This window comes from Spea bombifrons, chromosome 1, assembly GCF_027358695.1.
Source record: "Spea bombifrons isolate aSpeBom1 chromosome 1, aSpeBom1.2.pri, whole genome shotgun sequence".
Lineage (NCBI taxonomy): Eukaryota > Metazoa > Chordata > Amphibia > Anura > Pelobatidae > Spea > Spea bombifrons.
The window spans coordinates 147,785,264-147,808,022 of NC_071087.1; the positions used below are offsets into that span (position 1 = coordinate 147,785,264).

The 22,759-nt window shown below is 38.3% G+C and overlaps 1 protein-coding gene across 1 annotated transcript in view; it reads right to left on the bottom strand.

The window, feature by feature from the left end:
• NDUFAF2 (NADH:ubiquinone oxidoreductase complex assembly factor 2) overlaps window positions 1–22,759 on the bottom strand; it is a 37,843-nt gene that overhangs the window by 5,409 nt on the left and 9,675 nt on the right. The window contains exons 2-3 of the mRNA XM_053448031.1: window positions 10,171–10,260; window positions 5,478–5,518 (exon numbers count right to left, since the gene is read on the bottom strand). Coding sequence (XP_053304006.1) covers window positions 5,478–5,518; window positions 10,171–10,260 — 131 coding nt within the window. The remainder of the gene's footprint in view (window positions 1–5,477; window positions 5,519–10,170; window positions 10,261–22,759) is intronic.

Genomic DNA, 22,759 nt, shown 5'->3' on the forward strand with positions numbered 1-22,759 from the left:
CGGCTCATTACAAGCGCCTTGTATATTGCAGCCGCTTTGTACTTGCCGGATGATCACAATTAAACAGTTATTGTTCTAATAAAAGGCTACAAGAAGCAATTTAGGCAGTAAAAAAAAAGTCAGAGACCTTTTTGCAAAAAGGAAATAAAAGTCAGAAATTATAACCTATATGAAAGATGAGGCCCTTAAATGTAAGTGCTTTAGCATACCTGTTCTACCCGAGTGTGCGGCAGAGAGATAGATAGATCACTGATGCAGCACATAACTTGGCAGATGCCCGGAATACAGGCTTTTAGCACAAAAAGAGCAATTTACCGGGGCAATTGCCATTTCTGAATTGTATAGATTTTTTTTAAAGTAAAAAAAATAAAATAGTTTTTATCCCCCTGTAAACATAAGAAATCAGAAGCCGTACAGTCTGCAAATTTTTTTTTTGTGCACGTTTGCGGCTCAAATCCACAAGCTAATCAATGAACATTATATTCACACGCTGTTTGGGGAGGGGAACATATTCTACACACTTTGGTTAAAAAAAAAAAAGTATTACTCCTTTACACTATCTGAATGCCATGTCCCACCTAGTTTTCTCCATGTCCCACCTAGTTTTGTGTCCTTTACCCATCTTTTGTTCCTCTAGTACAGGGGCGTCCAGCGTGCGGCCCTCCAGCTGCTTCAGGACTACATCTCCCATAATGCTCTTTCCGCTAAAGGGCTGGCTGAGAAGTATGGGAGATGTAGTCCTGCAGCAGCTGGAGGGCCGCACGTTGGACGTCCCTGCTCTAGTATATGTACTCCAATCCTCATAAGCACCCATTCGTAATGAGGCAAAACAGTATGGCATTTTATTATTTCTTTTAAAAGTGTAATCGCATAAAAACACAAATGACAATTGAGAATTCCTGCCAGAAATGATGAATGATACAAAGTTTTAGGAATTAGAAATGTTGTTTCTCATGCAGCATTTATTAACTGTTAAATTTACACGGATTGGACATGTAATGTCTGATATTATTTATTATACCACGTCTCAGCTAAAAGACGTTACAGTGATTAAAACATGGCCATTATCGTCATAGCTTCATATAGTATTGTTATCACATTTAATGGTAATGAAGAAATCTGATCATTAAACCTTTCAAAAATTAGAATTAACAATAAGGTAAGAGAAAGGACGAGACTCATTCAGCTCATCTTCCTGATGTAGAGACTCAAACCTTAAGCGGTCCTAGGTCTCTTCTTAGATCTAGGATAGCTGTATGCCTATTCCATGCATGCTTAAATTCTCTCGCTGTATCAGCTTCTACCACTTCTACATTAGAAAGAGGGGATGAGACCTTAAAACATTATTAGATAGGGTTAGAAAAAATCTAAAACCCCTGAATGCATTCATGATATTCTAGTGCAAAGTTTTAATAGTATAGTGGAATGTTCATACCGAGTAGGCATATAAATACAAAGGTCGTTATATAAATTTCAGTAAACCGTCATTTAAAGGAAAAATAATTTGACTGATTAAAAATCTAAAAGAATACATTCTGTTCAGTTTATATAAATAGAATTAATGATGCTAAACGCTGTGTAGGTGACAGCCCCACATTAATATTCATTTACGACAGTACCTGCCATCCTCCTTGAACAATGAAATCTACTGATGTGTGAAAGAAGATGGTCCTCTATGAATGAAATCACAGACGGTGGGCCAATGGCCAGGAAATACAAAAGGTAAAACGGGCTTGGCACAGAATGAAGGACTTTAATGGTTTATATGTAAAATTTGATAAATGCGCTAACAAAAAAAGTAAATAAGTAAGAATGGTTAAAAGGAGAAACAAAATATTTTTGTACAAACGTTTCAAGAAAAGATTTAGAGAATCCCTTGTATCCCATAAGCAGTCTCTAGCGCCTGACTCTGGGATAGACCTATTAATAGAGATGTCAAAAACAAGTGTCGAAAGCAGGAAGATATTTTTGGAATATGAAATCTTTGAGTTTTAAAGATGGCAGCATAGTTTTAAATGCAAAATTCCAGCCAAACGTATTCTCGTTTAATAAAACAAACAAACCAAAAAAATCTGCATTACAAGTTTTCGGGTGTTAAGTTTGCATTAAATGCCAATTTGGAATTTAAGTTTAAGTGGCTGGAGGCCAATCCAGGTGAGTTTCCCTGCATACTGTGGTAGAGTTGGGTTTCTTAATTGGAACGGATTTAAAAAGTTTCACATTTTGGCCCTATTACTTTTTAAACAGACCAGAACAGTGGTACTGCATGGTATGTTGCCATAGCAGCAGGAAAAAAGTGTCTTTTATGTGATCACCCCCTTCATGATCATGTTTCCCCAGAGCCCCTGGTGCCTAGGGCCCCCCACTTGCTGCACTGCACAGTATGCATACTCTACTTGTTGCCAGATGGGGGCTCATTTGGTGCAGGGGGCCCCTTCTCCTACAGCAAGTGTATTTGCAGAAACACAGACTCCATTATAGGCATAAGGGATGACAGAGCCAGCTTCCTACTTCCTGTCATGTGACAGGATACCAAACACCTCCTCAAGACATTACTATTTGCTCGCATTTAATTTTTTTATCATCATAATGATCAAATATCCTGTTTCGGCTTAATGTTTTCTGTATGAGTTTTCACTCATTTTATCCATCTAGAGACTCCCATCATAACGCTGCTAACACTTTGTATCGTTCTTGAATATTTGCCAGGACAAAGGAGGCAGCCCTCAGGAACCGACGCTCATCATTTTACTGTAACTTGAATTTATTTGGGTAAACAGACAAAATAACAAAACTTGTGTCCATGTGCAAATATTTCCGGACCTACCTGGATATACTATTGTTGGTGTTTTGCTGTCACTGTAAAGTTTGTTTTTACAAATTTAGTGCTGTTTGTTAAAATAATCAGCTCCACTATTTTGAACCATTGGCTCTTTCATAGGCTAACTGGTGTGTCTACCGAGTTTCCGAGAACAAGGAACACCAAGTTACCATGTGCCTTATGTTTGAAAAATCTGGGTAACCACAAACAGTTCCTACTATCCCATCATTTTTATGCCTTAAATGTTGAAAAACTTTTTGAGCCTTCAAAACACAAAGATTAATAGATAATAGATTGTAAGCTCTCAAGAGCAAGACCTGTTTCTCCTTCTGTACCAGTATGTCTTAACATGTTATTCTTATTATCAAGATTGTTCATTTTCACTGTCCCCCTATTGTAATAGCGCTACGGAATTGGCCATTACAAAGTTATGCATTTAAGACTTGTTAATTCAAGTGAGATTCTAAGGAATGAAATCTTCTTCTATACAACGTGACCTCATAGTTTGGAATAGGGATCTGCCGTGATACCTTAATCTAAACGTCTCAATGATGTGTTAAAAGCTTGGCACTATATATTGTGTGTACCGTAGCTGCTGATCTTACACACAGAGATTCCCAGATATTTCAAGCACAAATATTCTGACAGATGCAAAAATTCTAACCACTTAAAAAAAAAAATACTAAAAGCTTAACATAACTTTCAGGACAGTGACTGAACTTGAACATTTCTTGCAATTATCTCAAGTTTCTGCTATTTAGGTGGATATTTCAGTAACTTACATTTTTTTTGTTCAATATTACAAGTACATTTTCTCCACACACTTAAAACAGTATCTGTCACAACAGTATTTAAGAGAATAAAGGTAGGTGGCACTACCACAAAGTAAAGTTCCTTTCATTTAGTTTTACCTCCTACCTGCACACCAAGCACACTGTGTAACAGAACTTCTCCCAAAATATCATATATCATAATGTGACAAATAAAAAATAAATTATTTCAATCAACAAGGCAGAAAAGAATGACAGGTACAGTAACAGTTATATCCACTTCTTATTACCATTCCATCACCGGTAGCCCCCTGATCCCTTCTTCTATGGCTGCTGTATGGAGAGGGGCAGAGCTTTGGGGGGGCATGTAATAGTCCGCTCACCGTCTCCACCAACAAACTGTATTCCCCGTAGCGGCCTACTCACCTTATCCATTAATGCACTTTGGTTATGCAGGGTGCTGGGTTGTACAGCATTGGTGGCAAAAAGCAGGAGGTGGTTATTTCACTTTAGAGATCTCTGGTTGAAGGGTATTGTGTACAGCTCTGGAGACCCCTTCTCCAGAACAATGTTGACATTCAGGGGGGGGTTCAGAAGAAGGCTACTAAAATGTTGAATGGTTCGGAGGCTAAACAGTCACGGTATGTGCAATACATTAGAGTGAGACAGCACTCAAGGGCAGTGGTGCAACACTTTGCTCTGATAAAATCATGTGAATGAAGGCGGGGGTGTAGATATACAACATGGGCAACATCTCTATTTGAGGAGAGAATTTAAACTACAGATCAATTTTACTCCCTGAAATCCCCTTTTGTTTTTCCCCTGGAAGGCACTATTCCCTCCTACTCATTTCATTAGCATGTTGGTTGACGGACCCCTTCACAACGTTGGATACGAAAGGTATAAGCATATAGTAAATTGTGAAATCAACAACTTTCACTAGAAACAACAAGACCCGCTCTGTTTGTGTGGGTGTCACTTGGCAGATGGTATCGCAAGCCTTGCTCAAGTCTGCCCAGACAAAATAAAAAGGAAAAAAATAGCAGATCAAACGAAACCTTATTTAGCTGACATGAAGCAGATTGCATCAGTTCTTAAATCTCTCTGGTGCGTCATAAGGAACTAAGTGTGTGTGATCACTTTGATTCCTGTAACGTAAATGAATCGCATGGTGCGTATCATTAATTGTAACAAACATAGGACAACAAGCCCCTCTGCACTTGACCATTTGCTCGCATTTAATTTTTTTATCATCATAATGATCAAATATCCTGTTTCGGCTTAATGTTTTCTGTATGAGTTTTCACTCATTTTATCCATCTAGAGACTCCCATCATAACGCTGCTAACACTTGCCAAGGAAGGCTACAAATAGTTCTTTGATCTCCAAATACCAGGGCTTTGGGGCAGCCTTTGGATTAGAGAATGGGGATTTGCCTGCCTCAGCCATGCATTTCGGTAGCTGGTCCTGCCCTCTACCACTTACCCATATCGCCCAGACTTGCCCCTGCCCCTCCCAGGATATCCATATCGCCCAGACTTGCTCCTTCCCAGCTAGCCATATCGCCTAGATCTGGCCCTGCCCCTTCCCAGCTAGCCATATCTCCTAGACTTGGCCCTGCTCCTTCCCAGCTAGCCATATCTCCTAGACTTGGCCCTGCTCCTTCCCAGCTAGCCATATCGCCTAGAGTTGGCCCTGCTCCTCCCCAGCTAGCCATATCACCCAGACTTGGCCCTGGCTTTTCCCAGCTAGCCATATCGCTGAGACTTGGCCCTGTACCCTCCCACCTCATATGGATCAAGATTGGGGGAGCACTGTTGGACTAGCTTTTGGAAGATCCAATAAATGCAGTCAAATTGGCCTTTTTTTAATATTTTTAAACTCACCTCAATTGTTGGCGGATCCTTTCTTTTGCCTCGGATCCAAGCTGCAAAAATAAAAAATAAATTGACTGGGATCAAAAATGCAGCGTTATAATCACAAAAAATGACTGATACCGTAAGCAGCATCTTCAAGCGCAAACACAATGGTTCTCTGAAGGTTTCATATTTTCTGTTTTATACAAATGGCCCATTAATGAATTTTTAACATCTTTAAAAAAATGTTTATCTCAGTCTGAGAAATTCCCCAAAGCCTCTAGAAACCTCTAATAGCTCCCATTACCTGATTGTTATTTACTCATGTGCTTTCAGAGACTATGGGAGCTTTATGGAAGAGTATAAATCACATAGGAAGAATTATCCAATTTCTGCACATTACCTGGAGAAAGTCCAAAAATGTTTACCTAACTTAAAAGCATTGTGTATTTCACAAGGAAAGTGTATGTGAAACTGAGCGATTTAGTTTATATTTATGACCACATTTCAAATAATCCCATTTTTCTCAACAATATAAATAGTATAATTAGTCTGATGCAGAATTTACAAATGAAAATCCTAGCTCCAGTGGTGTGTTGAGATTGATTGAAATCTCAGAGGTCCCAAAATCCCACGCAACTTCTATATGTTTTTTTATGTTGGTCCAACAAGAAGTATTATCTCGGACTAAGGACTCAAGCCACCAAAAAATGTATTAAAAAATATAATTTTAATTAAAAACATGTGTAGGGCCGCATACTGACAGTAACTTTTTTTTTGTTAGAAAAAAAAAAAAAAAAAAAATACATTTTGGGTGTTATTTTAGGGTTTTCCCATCACCTTTACCCGCCATAACTTTTGTTATTGGTATATATATATACATATCTGTCTGATGCTCTAGCACTGAATTTATTCATTCTTCATTTTCAATAAAAAGTTTGAGAATCACTCACATAAATAATAAATATCACATTTTGTTCTGATGCCAAGCCAGACTTCCACAGAACGACTAGAACAGGCAAATTTCCTGAACATTACAGCCGGGTCGCAAGCAACCATTACACATAGAAGCAAGAAAAACATTTCGAAAAGCTACAGAGCGATCAAATACATTGAGAAAATTATTTATTTTAATCATGCTGTATTTGCTAACACAACATAATGTGTATAAAATAAGGACTATGTTAAATATAGCTCCCTGCTTACCCCATGGAGACAGTATTTTATTTGCAATATAGACACTTTATTCCTAAAAAGGCAGATATTGTATTATATTTAGTAAAATTGTATAAAGCATGCCAGCCCAACACAAAACAACAAAAATAAGTTATTGTTCTGTACGTAACGGATGTGTTACCAACTAAACACTATATAGTTTGCAAGAATTGCGGTATAAATCCCGAGTTAATTGGATAAGAAGCGTATGGTACACACTATCCAATTAATCTGCATTATGATAAATCACACCGCGATGTTAAAAATTGTAGCAATTCAATGTTAGAGGAAAATTCATGTGTGTTCGAGATTACATAACCTTTCCGACAAAGTGCAAGAGGGTCATAAAGCGGCATCACAAAGGCCACTGCTTATGAGTAAAAATGAATCACTTAGTTGGGCGGCCAGATTAATGACGGATACACATGTGTTCCTCCAAGGCCTTTTACATGTGCAGCTTGTAAAACCATTTCAAACAAATGGGGCATTCCAAATGTCAGCGTTGCATTCATTTGTTGTGCCTTTGGTATCCAGTTTAACTCTTTCAAAGCCAAAACAAAGACGGTAATCTCACCAAAGTGGTTAATGGAGTTTTCTTAAGTGTTATAGATCATATGTAGATATCCGTGTTTAATATCATATTAACGTGCATTCTTTTTTTTTTTAAGTGGGGCTGTCACTGGCAGTAATCCGCCCAACTAAGCCCAACTGTACAAATTGTGTATAGTACTTTAATATGCATTTCTTTAACACGTAAGAAAGAAGAAACAAAAGAAAAAAACAAAAATAAAATTATTTCTCTTGGCAGAAGCTGCAGCAGAACACTTTCATGGTCCAATGATTTCCACCACAGATTGGCTGCTTAAAGTAGTCAATCAGTGGTGGGAAAGCACTGCCAATGAATATAGGGGATTTTCCCCCTATATGCATTGGCAGTATAGGGGGATTTTCCAGACTCACCCCATTAATTTGCAAGGGGACACCACATAAATGTAAAGGTACCACACAGCTATCATATGCATAATTTGTCCTTGAGCAGATATTCTCAGGCTTTTTAAAGGGTTAAGAAGTCAGGCCAAATCTACTGAAGGACAAATTATGTTATGATCTTCAGTGCAAATTGTGGGTCTCCTACTGTTCTGGACACATATGCTCAAAATGTCCATGCCTTACAAATTACCTCTACAGCACGGTAATTTATCTCTGATGGCTTCTCTGCAATACTATCCATCCTTCTAATGGGGCAATGCTTCTTCAAACATCAAGACCAGGTGCTTCAAATACACGAGACTACACAAACCACACACAAAAAAGCTTTATGGGTGTCTCCCCCAACAACTGTCATCAGCCAAGGATAAGGAATGATGTTTTTCCCCAAGTATTTGTATCAGCAAGTGAGGGATTTCTAAAACTGTTCCAAAAAACAATGACAAGTAAAAAGATAAATTGAAGCAACCGAGTTATGCTTTGAGAAGATGGGCTTTGATGTTTCTAAGCAAATTTATCATGACGATAGCATGTACAAAGGAGTTTTATAGGCATTGCTAAAACATTGCTAAAGAGGATGATTCTCTTTGTATTAAGTCTGCACAATATGATGGTGCTATATAAAACAAATAATATTAATCCAATGACATCTATATATACCTTCATGTCTCAGGTAGTTATAAGAATGAGCCATTGGAATTTATAATTTTTTAGTAAAATGACTATTCTCTAGCCCAGCCCAGACCAAATGGTGTACTTGGCTAAATTTCAAATACCTTACTGAAGTCTATCTTGTTTCAAAATCAAGCGCTGGGAGGTGAAATCAATCATAATGGAATATTTTAGTTTTTTTTTTTTTTTAATATATATATAATCAATTCTTAGGTCTCTGTATTAGCACTACTGAACACCTTAAGCATTGTCCAAACAGAGAAACACAAAGGCCTATGCCCACCAGGCTGCCTTAAAACACCATCATAGTTACATTGTAACCTTTTTATAGTCTGCAGTAACTATAAAACATATAACAAAGGGAAAAGAAAAGGAAAAACTCCACCTTTTGTACATACTGTTGGGAGAAGCCATTCTAACACCATGTTCTCAGATTATTCCTCACCCTTGTTAAATTATTGTTTCTTTGGACACTATCAGATTTCACAATAGGCAGCTAATTAACCTGGTCGCTTGGCCACAAAACTGCGCTATAAACGTTTCATTAACTTTCTACCAAATAGTTCCAAAATCATTCTACTTAAATAATAAAAAAAAAAAAAAAAAACCCCCACAAAATAGGGTCATTTCTGATAAATGAATTTTGTGATGCTAAAAACCGTGAAGAAATAGACTGTATGATTTGATATGGTTTAGACTTCGCAACGCACTTTTATTAAGTAGTTTAGATTAAAGCCGTCACCTTTTCATCTGCGTTAATTGCGTTCCGCGGCGCAGCGAGCAGTATGTTCTGTTTTATACAATGCTGTGCGTGTCTTAGCAGAGCTTAAACTAAGATAACTGGACATTTCATACCTTGAGACCCCGGCTTTCTTTCATCTGTGCTTATTTGCATTTTGATTAGTATGCATGAGATTTTCATTGAACTTTAATACTCCGACTGGTGCATAATATACTTTAATGAGCATAAAAGTGAGCGTGCAAATTAAAACTCCCATTAATCACTAAATGTTACAGGAAATAGGAAGGATGGGGGGTGTGGAGCGACAGAATGAAGCATGCACTCTCTAAATCTCCGTAGACATTGCCGGTGACGGATATGCTTTCAGCAGCGCTGCTGACGCGAGAGGGAGAAGGAAGCGGAAAGTGAAATATTCTATCAGCATATACAGTAGGTGACCATTCAGCATGAAAATTAAAGAACAGTAATTTGCAGAGTGCATCCAAGACATACAGCACTGGGGAGAAAAAATAAACACAAAGAAACTATTAGCTTTTGAAACTTGGCCTGCAATCACACAATGCTTTATTAGAATCACTGGCATCTTTACAATAGATGTTATTCATTACGGCACAAAAAAGATGTAGCATAAAAGAAAAAAATAAAACATTTGTGCTTCTGCATTTTTATTGTCAATTAAAGTCTACGTGAATAATAAAACCTCTTGGACAAAAGTGCTTTTTTATTATTATTAGTTTTTTTTTGTTTTGCAAATTTGTATTGCATTAGAAGAAAAAGAAGAGTTATTTTACTGTTCGGCAGCATTGAAATCATTTCGTTTTTGCATTAAATAAAACAAAACAACTATTTGTGCGCCCAAATGGAGTCGTCTGATCCCCCTACCATTTTCTACTTTTGGCCTTCAAGTTACGACATTTTCCTGATAACAAATTGAGCTTTTTCACCATGGGTATTCATAAATTGCCAGTTGGTGCCAACTTGGCCTGAATCTCCAGCTGAGATTATGAGGGTCTGCCAACACCCGGAACCTTGCAGTTATATATCCTTGACAGATCCCCTTTAATCATTTTTAAAGGTAATTAGCACAATGTAAAGGTAAAGCATTACCTTCCCATTCTGTGGGAATGTGGCCAAGCTCGTACTCGAATTCTTTTTTATTCACCGATTCAATAATTCTCTTTGCCCGGGTTTTCTGACCTAGAAATGAAAGATATCGGGGAAACGGTTAATGGCTGAAGAACACACACTATGTTAAGTAGTTGAAGATCACAAGAAGACACAAGAATGCAGAAACCAGAACTGACATTAGTAAGATAATAAAAAGAAAAGATAGAGACCAGGTATTTTTGTTCAGCTCCGCATTGTAAAATAATATGACTGTGGTGAATACAAATGGTTTATACAAGGGTCAAAATATATGCATAAGTAAGATTTACGACGAGGGTCTTTCCATAAACAGTGAAACGTTCCGGAGGTCCTGATGCACACCGATAAGTCTCTAGTGGAAGGCAAAATTAAGCCAACATACTTTACAGAGGTACATCAATATATGACGTTTAGATTTAGATGTCGCCTCCATCCATCCCAGAACCATATGATCAAAAACAGTTATACTACCGTTATCCAAAAAGAATCTGAATTACTTGCAGGCTGTGTATACGTACTAGACAAACGGCTTAACGACTAAATCAAAATGCAGATCATTCATTTGTGTAGAACATAACTGAACAACCCTCCAGCTGTTGTTGGCATCACTCCAATTCAGTCAGATTGGCTTGGGCTGATGAGAATCATAATCCAACAATTGTTGGAAGGATACCAGTTAGCCACTTACAAGTAAGAGAGCCTTTTTTGTAGCCGATCTCTGCGTTCTTGCGTACAGAACAGGATATGTTCCTCTCAGGTAATTAGTAATTAGAAATACTGAGCTACTGTTACATTATTTAGCTATGGCGCTCAATAACTCATAGTTTGACAATACAAATGGCAAGCATGTAATTGACTGTCTGTCTGGAGTGTTTTATGACACACAGATGTGGCTGGTGCTGCGTGCCGTTTAAGTGAACCGTACCATAATTAAGAATCTTGAGAGCAGATAAGAAAGAATGTTAAGGTTAACCCTTTTAGGTGCATGCACACGAGCAGTAGAGTGTATGGCAGGGGAGGAACAATAGGGCATGCAGCTGGTGCAAGTCATCAGGGCTCGCATCCCAAGTGGCCCGGTGAGGGAGATCATAGGATCTCCCTTCATTAGCCCATTTAAACAGGTGACCGAAGCGCAGGTCTGGGCTGCCGCGGCACAAACCGGTAGGCCTCCTCGAGCACACCGGTAGTGCCATCACATCTGCCAACAGAGGATTCAGCAATTGCTGACATATCGTTCCATCAGGAGTGGGATTTTACAGGGGTTGAGTGGAATAATATATATTTAAAAAAAAAAATTTGGTTTATGTTTTTGGCTGTTTACTTCATTTCCCCCATGTATAATTGTGTGTATAGAGGAAAAAAGGAAAGGGGTGGGCTACAAGCTTTCTTGCACCAGGCCCGAGTTGTGCGTGGTCCACCCAGAGATGTTCTGGTAATGATGGGGTGGCCCTGGCACTTTAAGGCCAGTGGCCACTTAATGACGTGTCCAACAGCTGTACACATGTGGCCGCACAATATGTTTTTTTCTCGCGTAGCAGGTGGCTGGGCATAACCAGCTTCTGGAGTGGCAGATCGGGTGAGTGTGTGGTTCTGTTGGCTAGAAGCCCACCAGGCAATTGCCAGGTCTGCCATATGGCCAGTCTGGGGTATGGACTTTTGGTACCATAGGGCTCATTACAATAAATAAATCAAAATTGCTTTTGGTTACAAACATTTGCTCTCTTCACTCATGTTTAACTTTCAAATGTGCATATTAAAAATAATGTTATGGGAGGAGGGTTAAGAGATAATACAGCTAGTAATATTTACAATGGAAACTGCAGAGAGAATTAGCATGGCTTTGAACTCCACAGAGTAACACTGACCCTAAAGGAATTCATATTCTCAGATGGATCAGAAAGAGACTCTCTGTCAGCAAAGGTCACTTGAAGGAAAGCGAGATCAAAGCGCAGTAGACTCCTCGTTTTCAGCCTGTTCAGGAGTCAGAGCCAGCGGCAGGAAAGCACTGCCGGTATCAGAGAAAAGCAACGTCTACACACTGATTGACAAACGAATACAGTGATGTGCGGCGAAAACACAGCTTTACGCTCCTGAAAACCATTTGCCATCCTAGATCTACACATATCTCTACGAACTCTCGTGCGGCAGAATCTATATAGCCTATACATTAACACCTGCCAACCCCCGAGACTCCACATCACGATCTATATGCGTTCATACACTATACAGAGAAAGAACCAGCCAAATACGTGTGCTGTACCGACATAAGCAGGGCTCCGCAGTCCTACATTTCTGATCACAATACGTATGACAGGGCTCGACCCTGCTGTCTCTCCAATCCTCCAGTGAACGTCCGGTGGGTGTCAGCACAGACATCTACCATTAGGGAATTCCTGATCTCGTGAGCATTCCTTATTTATTTAATGGTGTAACAGCGCTCACGCGATACTAGCTTCTGCTGACAGGAAGAGTCCGGGCTGTCAGTATACAGCCTGATCCCCCATGTAGCAGCAGGGAGATGTGCCTGCCCCTGCAGTCAGCACGTATCGGTATGGTTAAAGGTGTTTAACCATTTCAGCTTGAGAAACAAATAAACCTTAGATTTTCTCTCTCTTTATTCTGTTTTTAAACACACACAAAACACAAACCTTTTTAATAAAAAAAAGCACTTCTGGAGGAAGGATCCAAGCAGATTTAAAACTCGTTTCATATTTTCCAAAATTTTCCAAAATTGTACATCTAATAAAAACGCAACTGAAACATAAAAGCAAATGAAAAATAAAATGAAACAAAAAACTACTTTATATTATATATGTATCAAAGCAATCTTTTAAGTTCCTACAATATTAACAGATGTTTTCAATCAATCCAAAGGCGACAAAATAGTTGGATATTTATATATGTGCGTGTACATATTTGTCATTTCAGCAGCCCCCACATTTTTTTTTAATCCTTTTAAGGGGGTGTTTTCCTTTTTCCTTCAAAGAGGTGCTTTGCATTCTCCTTTCATGATTGTTTTTTGATGCAGTTAGAATACACTCATTTGTGTAATAGTTTCTGGGACCCAATTCTAATATATTAATATATTAAGATGTATATTTGATAGGTAAACAAGACTTCTGGCAACTGGAATAACAATCCTGACTTTATGTTTATTTACACAGATTAGATATTCACAAAAATCTCTGCTTCAAACCCTCTCTCTAAATAAATTTTAAGAGTTTAGATAATACATGTTTGTGTTCTCTTCTTCCCTTGTGAGTAATTAAAAGAATCCATATTTCATTAGAGCGGGAACTTACTAGAACAATGACTTCACAGAATAGGAAATGTCTGTTTTTTTGGGGTGTCTTGGATCGGTCTGAAATGTTGCGGTTCCATCTGTAATACCATTTTAGACAGTGTTTATTGTTTGCTCGGGGGGGGGGGCATTTGTAGTCTGGTGGCCAGATCTAGAGCTGTGCAGCAGAAAAATATGGAAAGTAAATCCATGAATGTGGACTTTTTCCATTATTATGGAGGGTAGGTTATTAATAAGACATAATATAATGTTTTCAGGCAGCTGTATATTAGACATTTGTACGTGTTCTAGCTCTGTTATCTTAGCTCAATATATTAGACAAATACCCTGACCCTTATCATCCTGCCTTCTGGTAAACAATACAATCACTCAAGTCATAATCATCCAGCCAGACACGCTGACTAATGAAATTCTATGAAGTAACGCAATTCCATAAAGAATCCGCTCAGTGCGGTGTTCTGAGCAAGGAAATCCAATCTAAATATCCCCTGACTGACAACAATGGCAGCCTCTAGATCTGCAGATAAGTTAAGTTTATTGGAACAAAACAACCTAAAACCAGGTCTGTTAATGCTAACCTACATTACTGTATACGGCGCTGGATTTTATGCTCAAGGAGAAAAACACGGGACTTCCCTCTTTAATAAACAATACCCTTGCCTGGTACAAAACCATAATCAATGACACAAAGTTACAATAGTTGATATAGTTACAATTACAAAACCGGTCTATTATACGATTCCTTCCTTCCACAGCAGCGGTCATTTGCCATTTCTGCTATTGCGAGCTACCTACCATAACCTTGGCACTTCTATTCATTACAGCTGTTACTATAATAGAAGAGCTTGGCCTTAGTGGCTCTCAAGCCTCAGATATCCATCTTCAGTCGAGGGGTCTCTATTAACCTTTAGTTCTCTGTGTCCCCTATAGTATAATGTATCCAATAAAAACATGTTTTATGCTTACAATACAGGCCAAGGTTATTGAACTATCAAAAATGAAATACACCCTAACATATTTGCATAAATTAAATTATTTCAATAATACATTTCCTAGTGTTTTATGAATCATCTGTGACAATTTTTTTTTATAATTGTCATAACCTGTACAAATTATACACTTTTGATTGACCAACTCAATCTAGAAAGGAAAGTTGCATACGGGTGTAGAGTCCAGTTCCTCTATGCACCATGTGGGGGTAAAAAAAAAAAATATATATATATATATATATACACACACACATACACACAAATACACACACATATAGATCTGGCCCTCTACAATGTATAACTTAATGAGTGAGGACACCATAGGGAAATACCAATGATTTAATGCTTCTTCCTGCAGGAGAAGCTCACAGGTGGAGGACCTTCGTAATGTATAATGAAGTCAAGGATTTGAAACCACAGCTTTCATGTAAATGCTCTTGTCAACTATGCCTTTAGTAAATAAATCCCATAGAGTTGACTTTCTGGAGTATTTCATATACTTTGAAGCGTGCCAGGGAAACAAAAGGCTACAAAATGTAAAATTCCTTGGTTTACACGTGGGCCTCCGACACCAATCCTAAAGACAAAGACTTCATTTTGAGTCTATAAAAATTATTTTATTACTGTATCAGCAATGAAAAACACACAGAATGCGCAACTTCTTTTTCCTGGTTGACTGTCTTTACATCAAATGACTTTATTTGCTCATTTTGATACACATTAAGGCTATGAAAATAATTTGCGATTACGGAAAAAGGTCTGGACGAGTTAAATGTTCCGTGCAGCTATTCTAGTTTCCGACTCTGCTTTTAAATAGATTTGCAAAACTAAACAAAAACGTGATGAAGGCTAAATGAGAAGCTCGTATCACTGCCAGGGTGTCTCCAGGGCAGAGTACAATTTGCTGAATAATACTTTGCAGAGCTGGTCAATATTACCATTATTGTTTCATAAAACATGCTGCTTCTCAATTATTTAATATTCATTTCAGAAAATAGTCAAGCTTTCAAGCAGAAGACTATTAGTTTATAATAAACAGAACATATACTTTTATAGATTCCGTTTATGTTTCTAGGAAAGAAACTGCTTTTTTCATGGAGCATAGAGAATCTGGTATAGGCAAAGGGACATGTGCCAGCCAACTTGCCCCACAGGACACATGTGCATGGGCAAAGTACAGTAAATGCCCCCGTAGACATGCGATAAGTACACTCTTGAGATGTTGCGCCTGGGTTTGTGGCCATAGGTGTGGTTTTACAGGTGACGAAAGGGACAAAAACAAAGAAAAAGAAAGAAAAGAGAGAATTGGCAAAAGAAAGTAGAAAAACAAGATAAAGGAACGAGAAGAGATGGATAGGAGAGGGACCTGCTGGGTGTGTACTGGTGGCTTGCTTACTTTCATTACACCAAAGGAGAGGTGCGTTGCTATATAAAAGGATTTGGGGATGAAAATGAACTGATGCTCTTCAAATCATCTGTCTTTAGCTGTCATAGTTACATCATATATTAACAGGACGACATTCTGGGAAGAAACGCCTTGTGATCTTTAAAGATTTATCTTTCTGTCTCTGTATTTATGAGGTTATTTTCTAGATCTGTAATATCTCTTGCATGACATCTCCTGTCATGTTAACATGCTACAAAAATATAACTAAAAAAATTAACAAAAATGAAATAAAGGTCAGAAACATAGTCGGTTCTTTAAGATGCATATTTTCTAACATGGTTGCATATAATATGATTATAAAATAATCCATAATACAGCAATATTGTGCTAATTTCAACTCTTAATGAAAATATCCGAAATTGGAGAGTTACAATTACGAAACATCAAAGTGAAAAATACAGCTAAGGACAGAGTGCCATCTTATTACTCCATGCATATGTAGAAAGTCAGTGGAGTCTTTGAATGGTTGGCTAAAATTCCCTTTTTTGTCAATAAAAGGTGAAAGGGTTCAGAGGTGTAACACAAGCTCCTGCATCTTTTGCATTGGAGAAGAGGTCCTAGGGGTCCCATTGCTTCTCGGTGTAGAAGACAGCCCTTCGAACGTAGATCTAATATGCTGTTAATTAGGTCTGTAAAATCATATTACTTAACTACATACTATCCAACATTTTAGGTATCCAAGCCAAGAAACCTGTGCTGGGAGTGTGGCAAGCCATGAACGTGGGCTGGGCGTGTGGCAAGCCATGAACGTGGGCTGGGCGTGTGGCAAGCCATGAACATGGGCTGGGCGTGTGGCAAGCCATGAACGTGGGCTGGGAGTGTGGCAAGCCATGAACGTGGGCTGGGAGTGTGGCAAGCCATGAACGTGGGCTGGGTGGGAGGCGTCGCAAGGAGACAATGGGAGGTACATTGAGTTTTCACCTACCTTGGCCAGGCAGGGGAGATCAAGGGACAGCGAGGAAGCAGTGTGAGACAGCTGTGTGGGACAGCGAGGAAGCAGTGTGGGACAGCGAGGAAGCAGTGTGGGACAGAGCTGTAATAACTGTCATCAAACTACCATTCATGGTATTCAGAATATGTGCATTTTTCAATATGGTGAAGAGAGAGCACATTGTGCTTTTATTAGAAGAACATATTGTGTAGGTAAAGGAAGAGCCAGTCTTGCTAAAATTGGCAAAGAGAATATGACAGCTAATGCATGAAGTGCGAATGCAAAATGAGAATAAAGGTACAGCTGCAGAGAGAATCAATTAATTAACATAACCCAATGCGACAGCAACTCTGAGATGTACCAGACCGATTTTAACAGGTGACTCCACAATGTCAGTTTTTACAATGAAGAAGAAGAAAAAAAAAAGATTACAAAGTAAAATTATATAAAAATATATTGTGTTGGAAGAATCATTTTCTTAAAAACAGCCTATCATCCTCACATAAGGTAAGTGGACAGGTTTAGTAATGTTCATGGTATCCCCTGGTGCAACAGAATGAGACTCTGCAAAAGAGAGCTTACAGCAGACACAAATGTGCCATAAATTAACTTACTGCTGCCATAGAAAATGTAAACTTACATATGGAATTTACAAAAAAATACTCAAAAACAAAAGCGGATCTTAGAGATTGCAGGGTCATGATAATACAAACAAAAGGCAAGCTTAGTTCACCATTGTCAGAACCAACCTTTTGTTTATTTTTTACTGATTTATATATCACCATCCTACTCTGCAGAGATGCACAATGGGTAAACCGGACATAATAAGTAGCGCATCACATAACAATTTGGACTTAAAGGCAAGGATAAGGTCAATAGCTTGCAGGGCAGGACCCACTCCTCCTCCTGTACTACTAAGTCTTAACATCTGTCTGTATTATTGTCAATATGGTATACCATCAATCTTAATGTAATGGAAACATTATATTATCCCCCTGGAATCTGTGTGGTCATTTATATTGAAAAATGGGTACAAATATTTTTGGAAAAGTTGAGAGCACCAATGTCCCAAGGAACACAGATTGACATCAGAAGACACAGGTGAATGATGAATCAGAACACACATATAAAGTGGTAGCAAAGGAGCCATCGCTCTTTGATGTACTTTCCCCAAAATGCTATTTGCTGAAAACACATGTGGAGATACACGTGTGTGTGTGTGTTTTCTGTGTCCTCCGTTTATGTCAAGTTACCGATAGAGAGAGAGATGGTGTTAACCGCAGGGGTACGGGCATTACTGCTCACCGCTTGATTTTATATTTTATATATTCACTCCTGACTACATGTCCAGCTGAAAATACAGAATATTTATGAAGTCTGGAATTGTCCTATGGTTTGCCCCATGAACTCCTTTTCAACGTGACAGCAGCTTGAATTCAGACTTCGACTCCCTGTTTCTTTATATGGATATGTTATTAGCGAGTAATGATGGAAAGAATTTGATGCCCAATTAGACCTAAGAGAGAATATATCTAAAAGCTTCATGAAGGGAATTCTATACAAAAATACGCCAAAAAGCACTTTTAAACTATGTTTCCAAAAAAGAGAAAGCTATAACATGGCCACGTTCTTTACTAGGAGATGGTGCGACTCTGTAGACAGCAGTATAAGTGATTAAAGGGGTATTTACAAAGGGCCCTTGCATTATAATTCCTTGCCACGTTTTGTGAAGTACCTAAATATTTTGTGCAGACTATAACAATGACCAGTTTGAAACCTGCCCCTTAAACCAACACAAAATGCGGCACTACTAAGCATAAAAGCTTTAGATAAAAGCAAATTGCTAGCAAAATCTACAAATTATATGCTGTCACTAAAAAGCAGAGCAGATGTATCATTTGCAAGTGACAAGTCCACTTTAATGTTAAAACCTTGGCATCCTGCATACCGCGTGATGTGAAAAAACTGCTATGTATACATGATAGATGTATAAAGCCGATGTGGGATAAAGCTGCAAAATTCTTAGAAAATATTCAGATGTATAAAAATGATTAACGGCAAAAAAAAACAAAACATTTTAAATATTACATTTCTGTAAGAATAAAAACGAATACAATGAAACTTTCATACTACATGGACCACTGCACTACAACTACGGCAACGGCTGTAAACACAATCACTGTCAATACGCAAAGCTGATTGCCTGAATATGTTAGTGTATCTGAATAAAATGTCAGATAAGTATTTGGTATGTTAAAAGCATTTATAAACCTTTAGACAGTTTATTTTTTTATAATTTAATTCTGTAAAATTACTAGTTATTGAGCTCCTTTTTGCACTTTCAGAGATAACGACTTAACGATGTAACATTGTACTGAAAGCAGGAATAGAAACCTGTTCCCATGAAGACACCTACTGGACATTGTTTTTTACTGAAACAATAAAAGTTGATTGTAGAAACAATAGCTACAAACTCTAATTGTGTAAAAACGATATGCTTACAAAAGTTTTAAAAACAGACAACTATACACACACACACACACACACAACCCCCTACACATGATAACAGGCGTCATTTCCATCAAAGTGCAGGAATCCTAGTGTGCCGTACCGGCAACCCACCCAAACTTATTCTGCATGAACGTACCCATGACTTAAACCAAAAGTTAATATATTTAGTTGTCAAATGTAGACATTTTTTTTTTGTTAAACTCAATTAAGGGAAAACGGATTCTTTTTCGCCTTCATTCTTGGCCAGCCTGAGCCCTTATTAAAAATAATTTGCAACTATAGGGCTAGGGGGAAATATGCCAGCCTCACAATTTTTGGCATATTTTCGCATTGCCCTAAGGCTGCTATTGTTGATGGCCTTTATGGAAATCTAAATTCAATCAGCAGCTGCAAATTTCATGAGATGTCCATCTTCATGCTGAATTTCTAACTGGGTGTCAAAACAATCTGTGGATTTCAAACCGACGAAACACACATTGAATTGTAAATTTCTGCAATTTCCTCACGTTTGAATTTTCAGCTGCGGGAAAAGGGTGCAAGCTTAGACACTCTGTCTATCAATTTGAGGCAAGTAATTTTTTCTCGTTATCCACAGTACACTTTTCAAAGACGTACAACGTGACAATCCCCTAAATTAGAATCAAGGTTGCTTTTCCACAAAATTAAGGCATTTCCCAAGCAAAGCTTACCACTAAAAGATATGTGTTTCTCGACATGATTTAATTAGCGGCTCGATCATATTAAAACAACGCAATTTTAGACACAGATAGCATGTTCTAACTACAGAATAAGGCGCCCACGCCGACAGCCCACGCTATTTTCTTTTCAATACAAAAATTGGTATAATGTAAAAGGAAAGATTTAATAAATGGTAACAGTTGTGAGATTTTGTGAAAATTTACACAAATATGTTTCTTTTCTTTGAAGTATACAGCGTTACAGCTCAAGGAACCTCCCCTCCTCTTCCAGTTGGCTCCAAATTTGATTCAGTGATTCCAACAGAAAAAAAATAATATTTTCTATTAATTTTTTTTTATTTTGTATTCCTTATCTTATAGCCTTCTTCAGTAACCCCCTTTGAAAGCATGAGGCAAACTGCAACAAGGTTATGGGCTACTCTGCACTAAACTATGCAATCGTACGGTGACATCATGTTCTACTACACATCATTTAATTAACGCACAGTGACAGATGCAAAGCCTTGGAGATCAAATTAGAATCGATTAAAATTTGATCCATGTGAGCAATTACAAAGTTAAGGTGGCCAGTTCATTCAAATTAGCTTGTTGAAATATTTCTGGTAAAGATTGTATTGCATGTTTAGACATGGGGGACAAATTGGCATTTTGTAACCGGTAGCATAGAAATATTTCATTTGAAAATCTTGTAATATTTACCAAAGGATTGTATTTAAAGCCCATCGGACTACGTGTTTTTCAGCTAATTTTCAAGGAAGGATTTGGTTTTGCAAGTCCATGGGCCAAAAAACACAAAGCTCAAGATGTGACAAGGTCCACGTGGTATTTGAGCAATGTACTTCGCGTCGGATACGTAAAACACTGTATACTGTATTCAGCCTGCGATCTGATCTGTGCCAATGCGATGTTAATGGTATCCACTAGTCAGAGAAACCACAGACATTTCAGAAAATCACTCAACAGAAAGCCATGAAGTTTAATATTTAATACAGGAAACCACTTCTGAATGTTTTATTCTGGGGTGAAGGCCAAAGAGCACAGTCAGAGCTGATCACGGCCATAAAACGCAAAATATCTTAAAACAACCTCGTACTGTAAGCCCTCGAAATGTGTAGTCAGAGGCGTCCAAATTACAGTAGGGTAGAAGGAATGTCAGATATCTGCCCTTTCAGGAGGAACAATGGTTGAATTCACTAACCTTGGGGTGTGCAGGTGAGCTGGAGTAGTACAGAGTATTGTGGTTTGCAGTAATTTTTGCAGTAAAGTTTTTTAGGATAAGCTTGCTGGAGTTTCAACCTAATATCAATACACGTGCCGCAATATTAAACTAATAATATTAAAATCCAAAAGGCAAACGTTTCGCATTTATACCATGGCTGTCCCTACCAACACTTTTTTTACTGAAATCAATAAGATAAAATTTAGGAAATCTCCCCATATTTACTAAATATCATACAGGGCCAGATCAATCCTTCTTACCGGATAAGTAGAGTCTGAAACCAGCAGCTGCATTTCAGATAATCATACACAAGATGGTTAGAGACCCCCAACTCATAACTTTAAAGTACCATAGCTTAGAAAGGTTTAGAAAAAAATGTTTGTGGCGAAATGTCTAGTGTTGTTAGAGCTTCGACTGACAACTCATACCAATGACACGGTGACAAATGTCGCCCGGGGCAACCATGTACTCTGACCTATGGGTTAGAAAGTTGGAGTAGGAGGAGAGCTCCTTCCACATTTAGTACCCCCCCAACCCCAGCTCGCTGCTTCGTCCTCCCTTAGAGACTTTGTTTTTTTAGCCACTTGAAACCTATGAGTGGTGGTGCGGATCTACCAAGACCATTAGAGGTCATGTCATATCTGCACCCCCATACAACCGTTTCACCACTAAAGGCAAACTCATATCTGCAAACAAAAACGCAGGTGGACTCCTGAAACCTACCCACCCTTGTGGATCGGTTAGCCGTACGTCTAAGAGCCTTTCTTTGTCTGTAAAGACATGCTGACTCCTCACACATCCCGCAAACAGGTATTTGAGGAAGGTGACCCTGTGAAGTGTTTCCTGTTAGAGCACTGTCTTCTCTCGTCCAAAAATCTGCCAATATTCTGAAGTATTACATTCCTTGCTGATGGAGATTATAAAACTTGGAGGTCGCATGTAAAACACTAGTGCACAAGGTCAGAAGATACTTTGGCTGACGGACACAGCTTTGTAAAAACTCTTTGCTTGCATGCAAAAATAAAATAATTGAAAGTGACACAATCATTGAGTATTCACAAGGACAAAAAAATAAAGGATATACTAACATTATGCCATCAGAATGGAATTATCTGCAGTTCAGTGTTCCTGATTTTACGTGCGCTCTGTTACTGTGGATTTTAAATTTCATTGCATTCGCTAGCACTGAAAAGCCTGTTTCACGAGACATTGAACAAGGGGATGCATCAAAATTCCCCACTAGAATACGAAGACTCATTTATCTGGCCGGCAGCACACCAGACATCACAAAGGCAAGGAAAGGCATTTTCTGTCACATTTGGTACTATTTTTGTGTTTCTGAAAATTGATGAACTGACAACAGATGAGGGCTGGTAAGCAGAAAAAAAAACAACACACAAATACCTTACAATCAATCACGATACCAGCACTAACAAAACGCATGATACATTCTT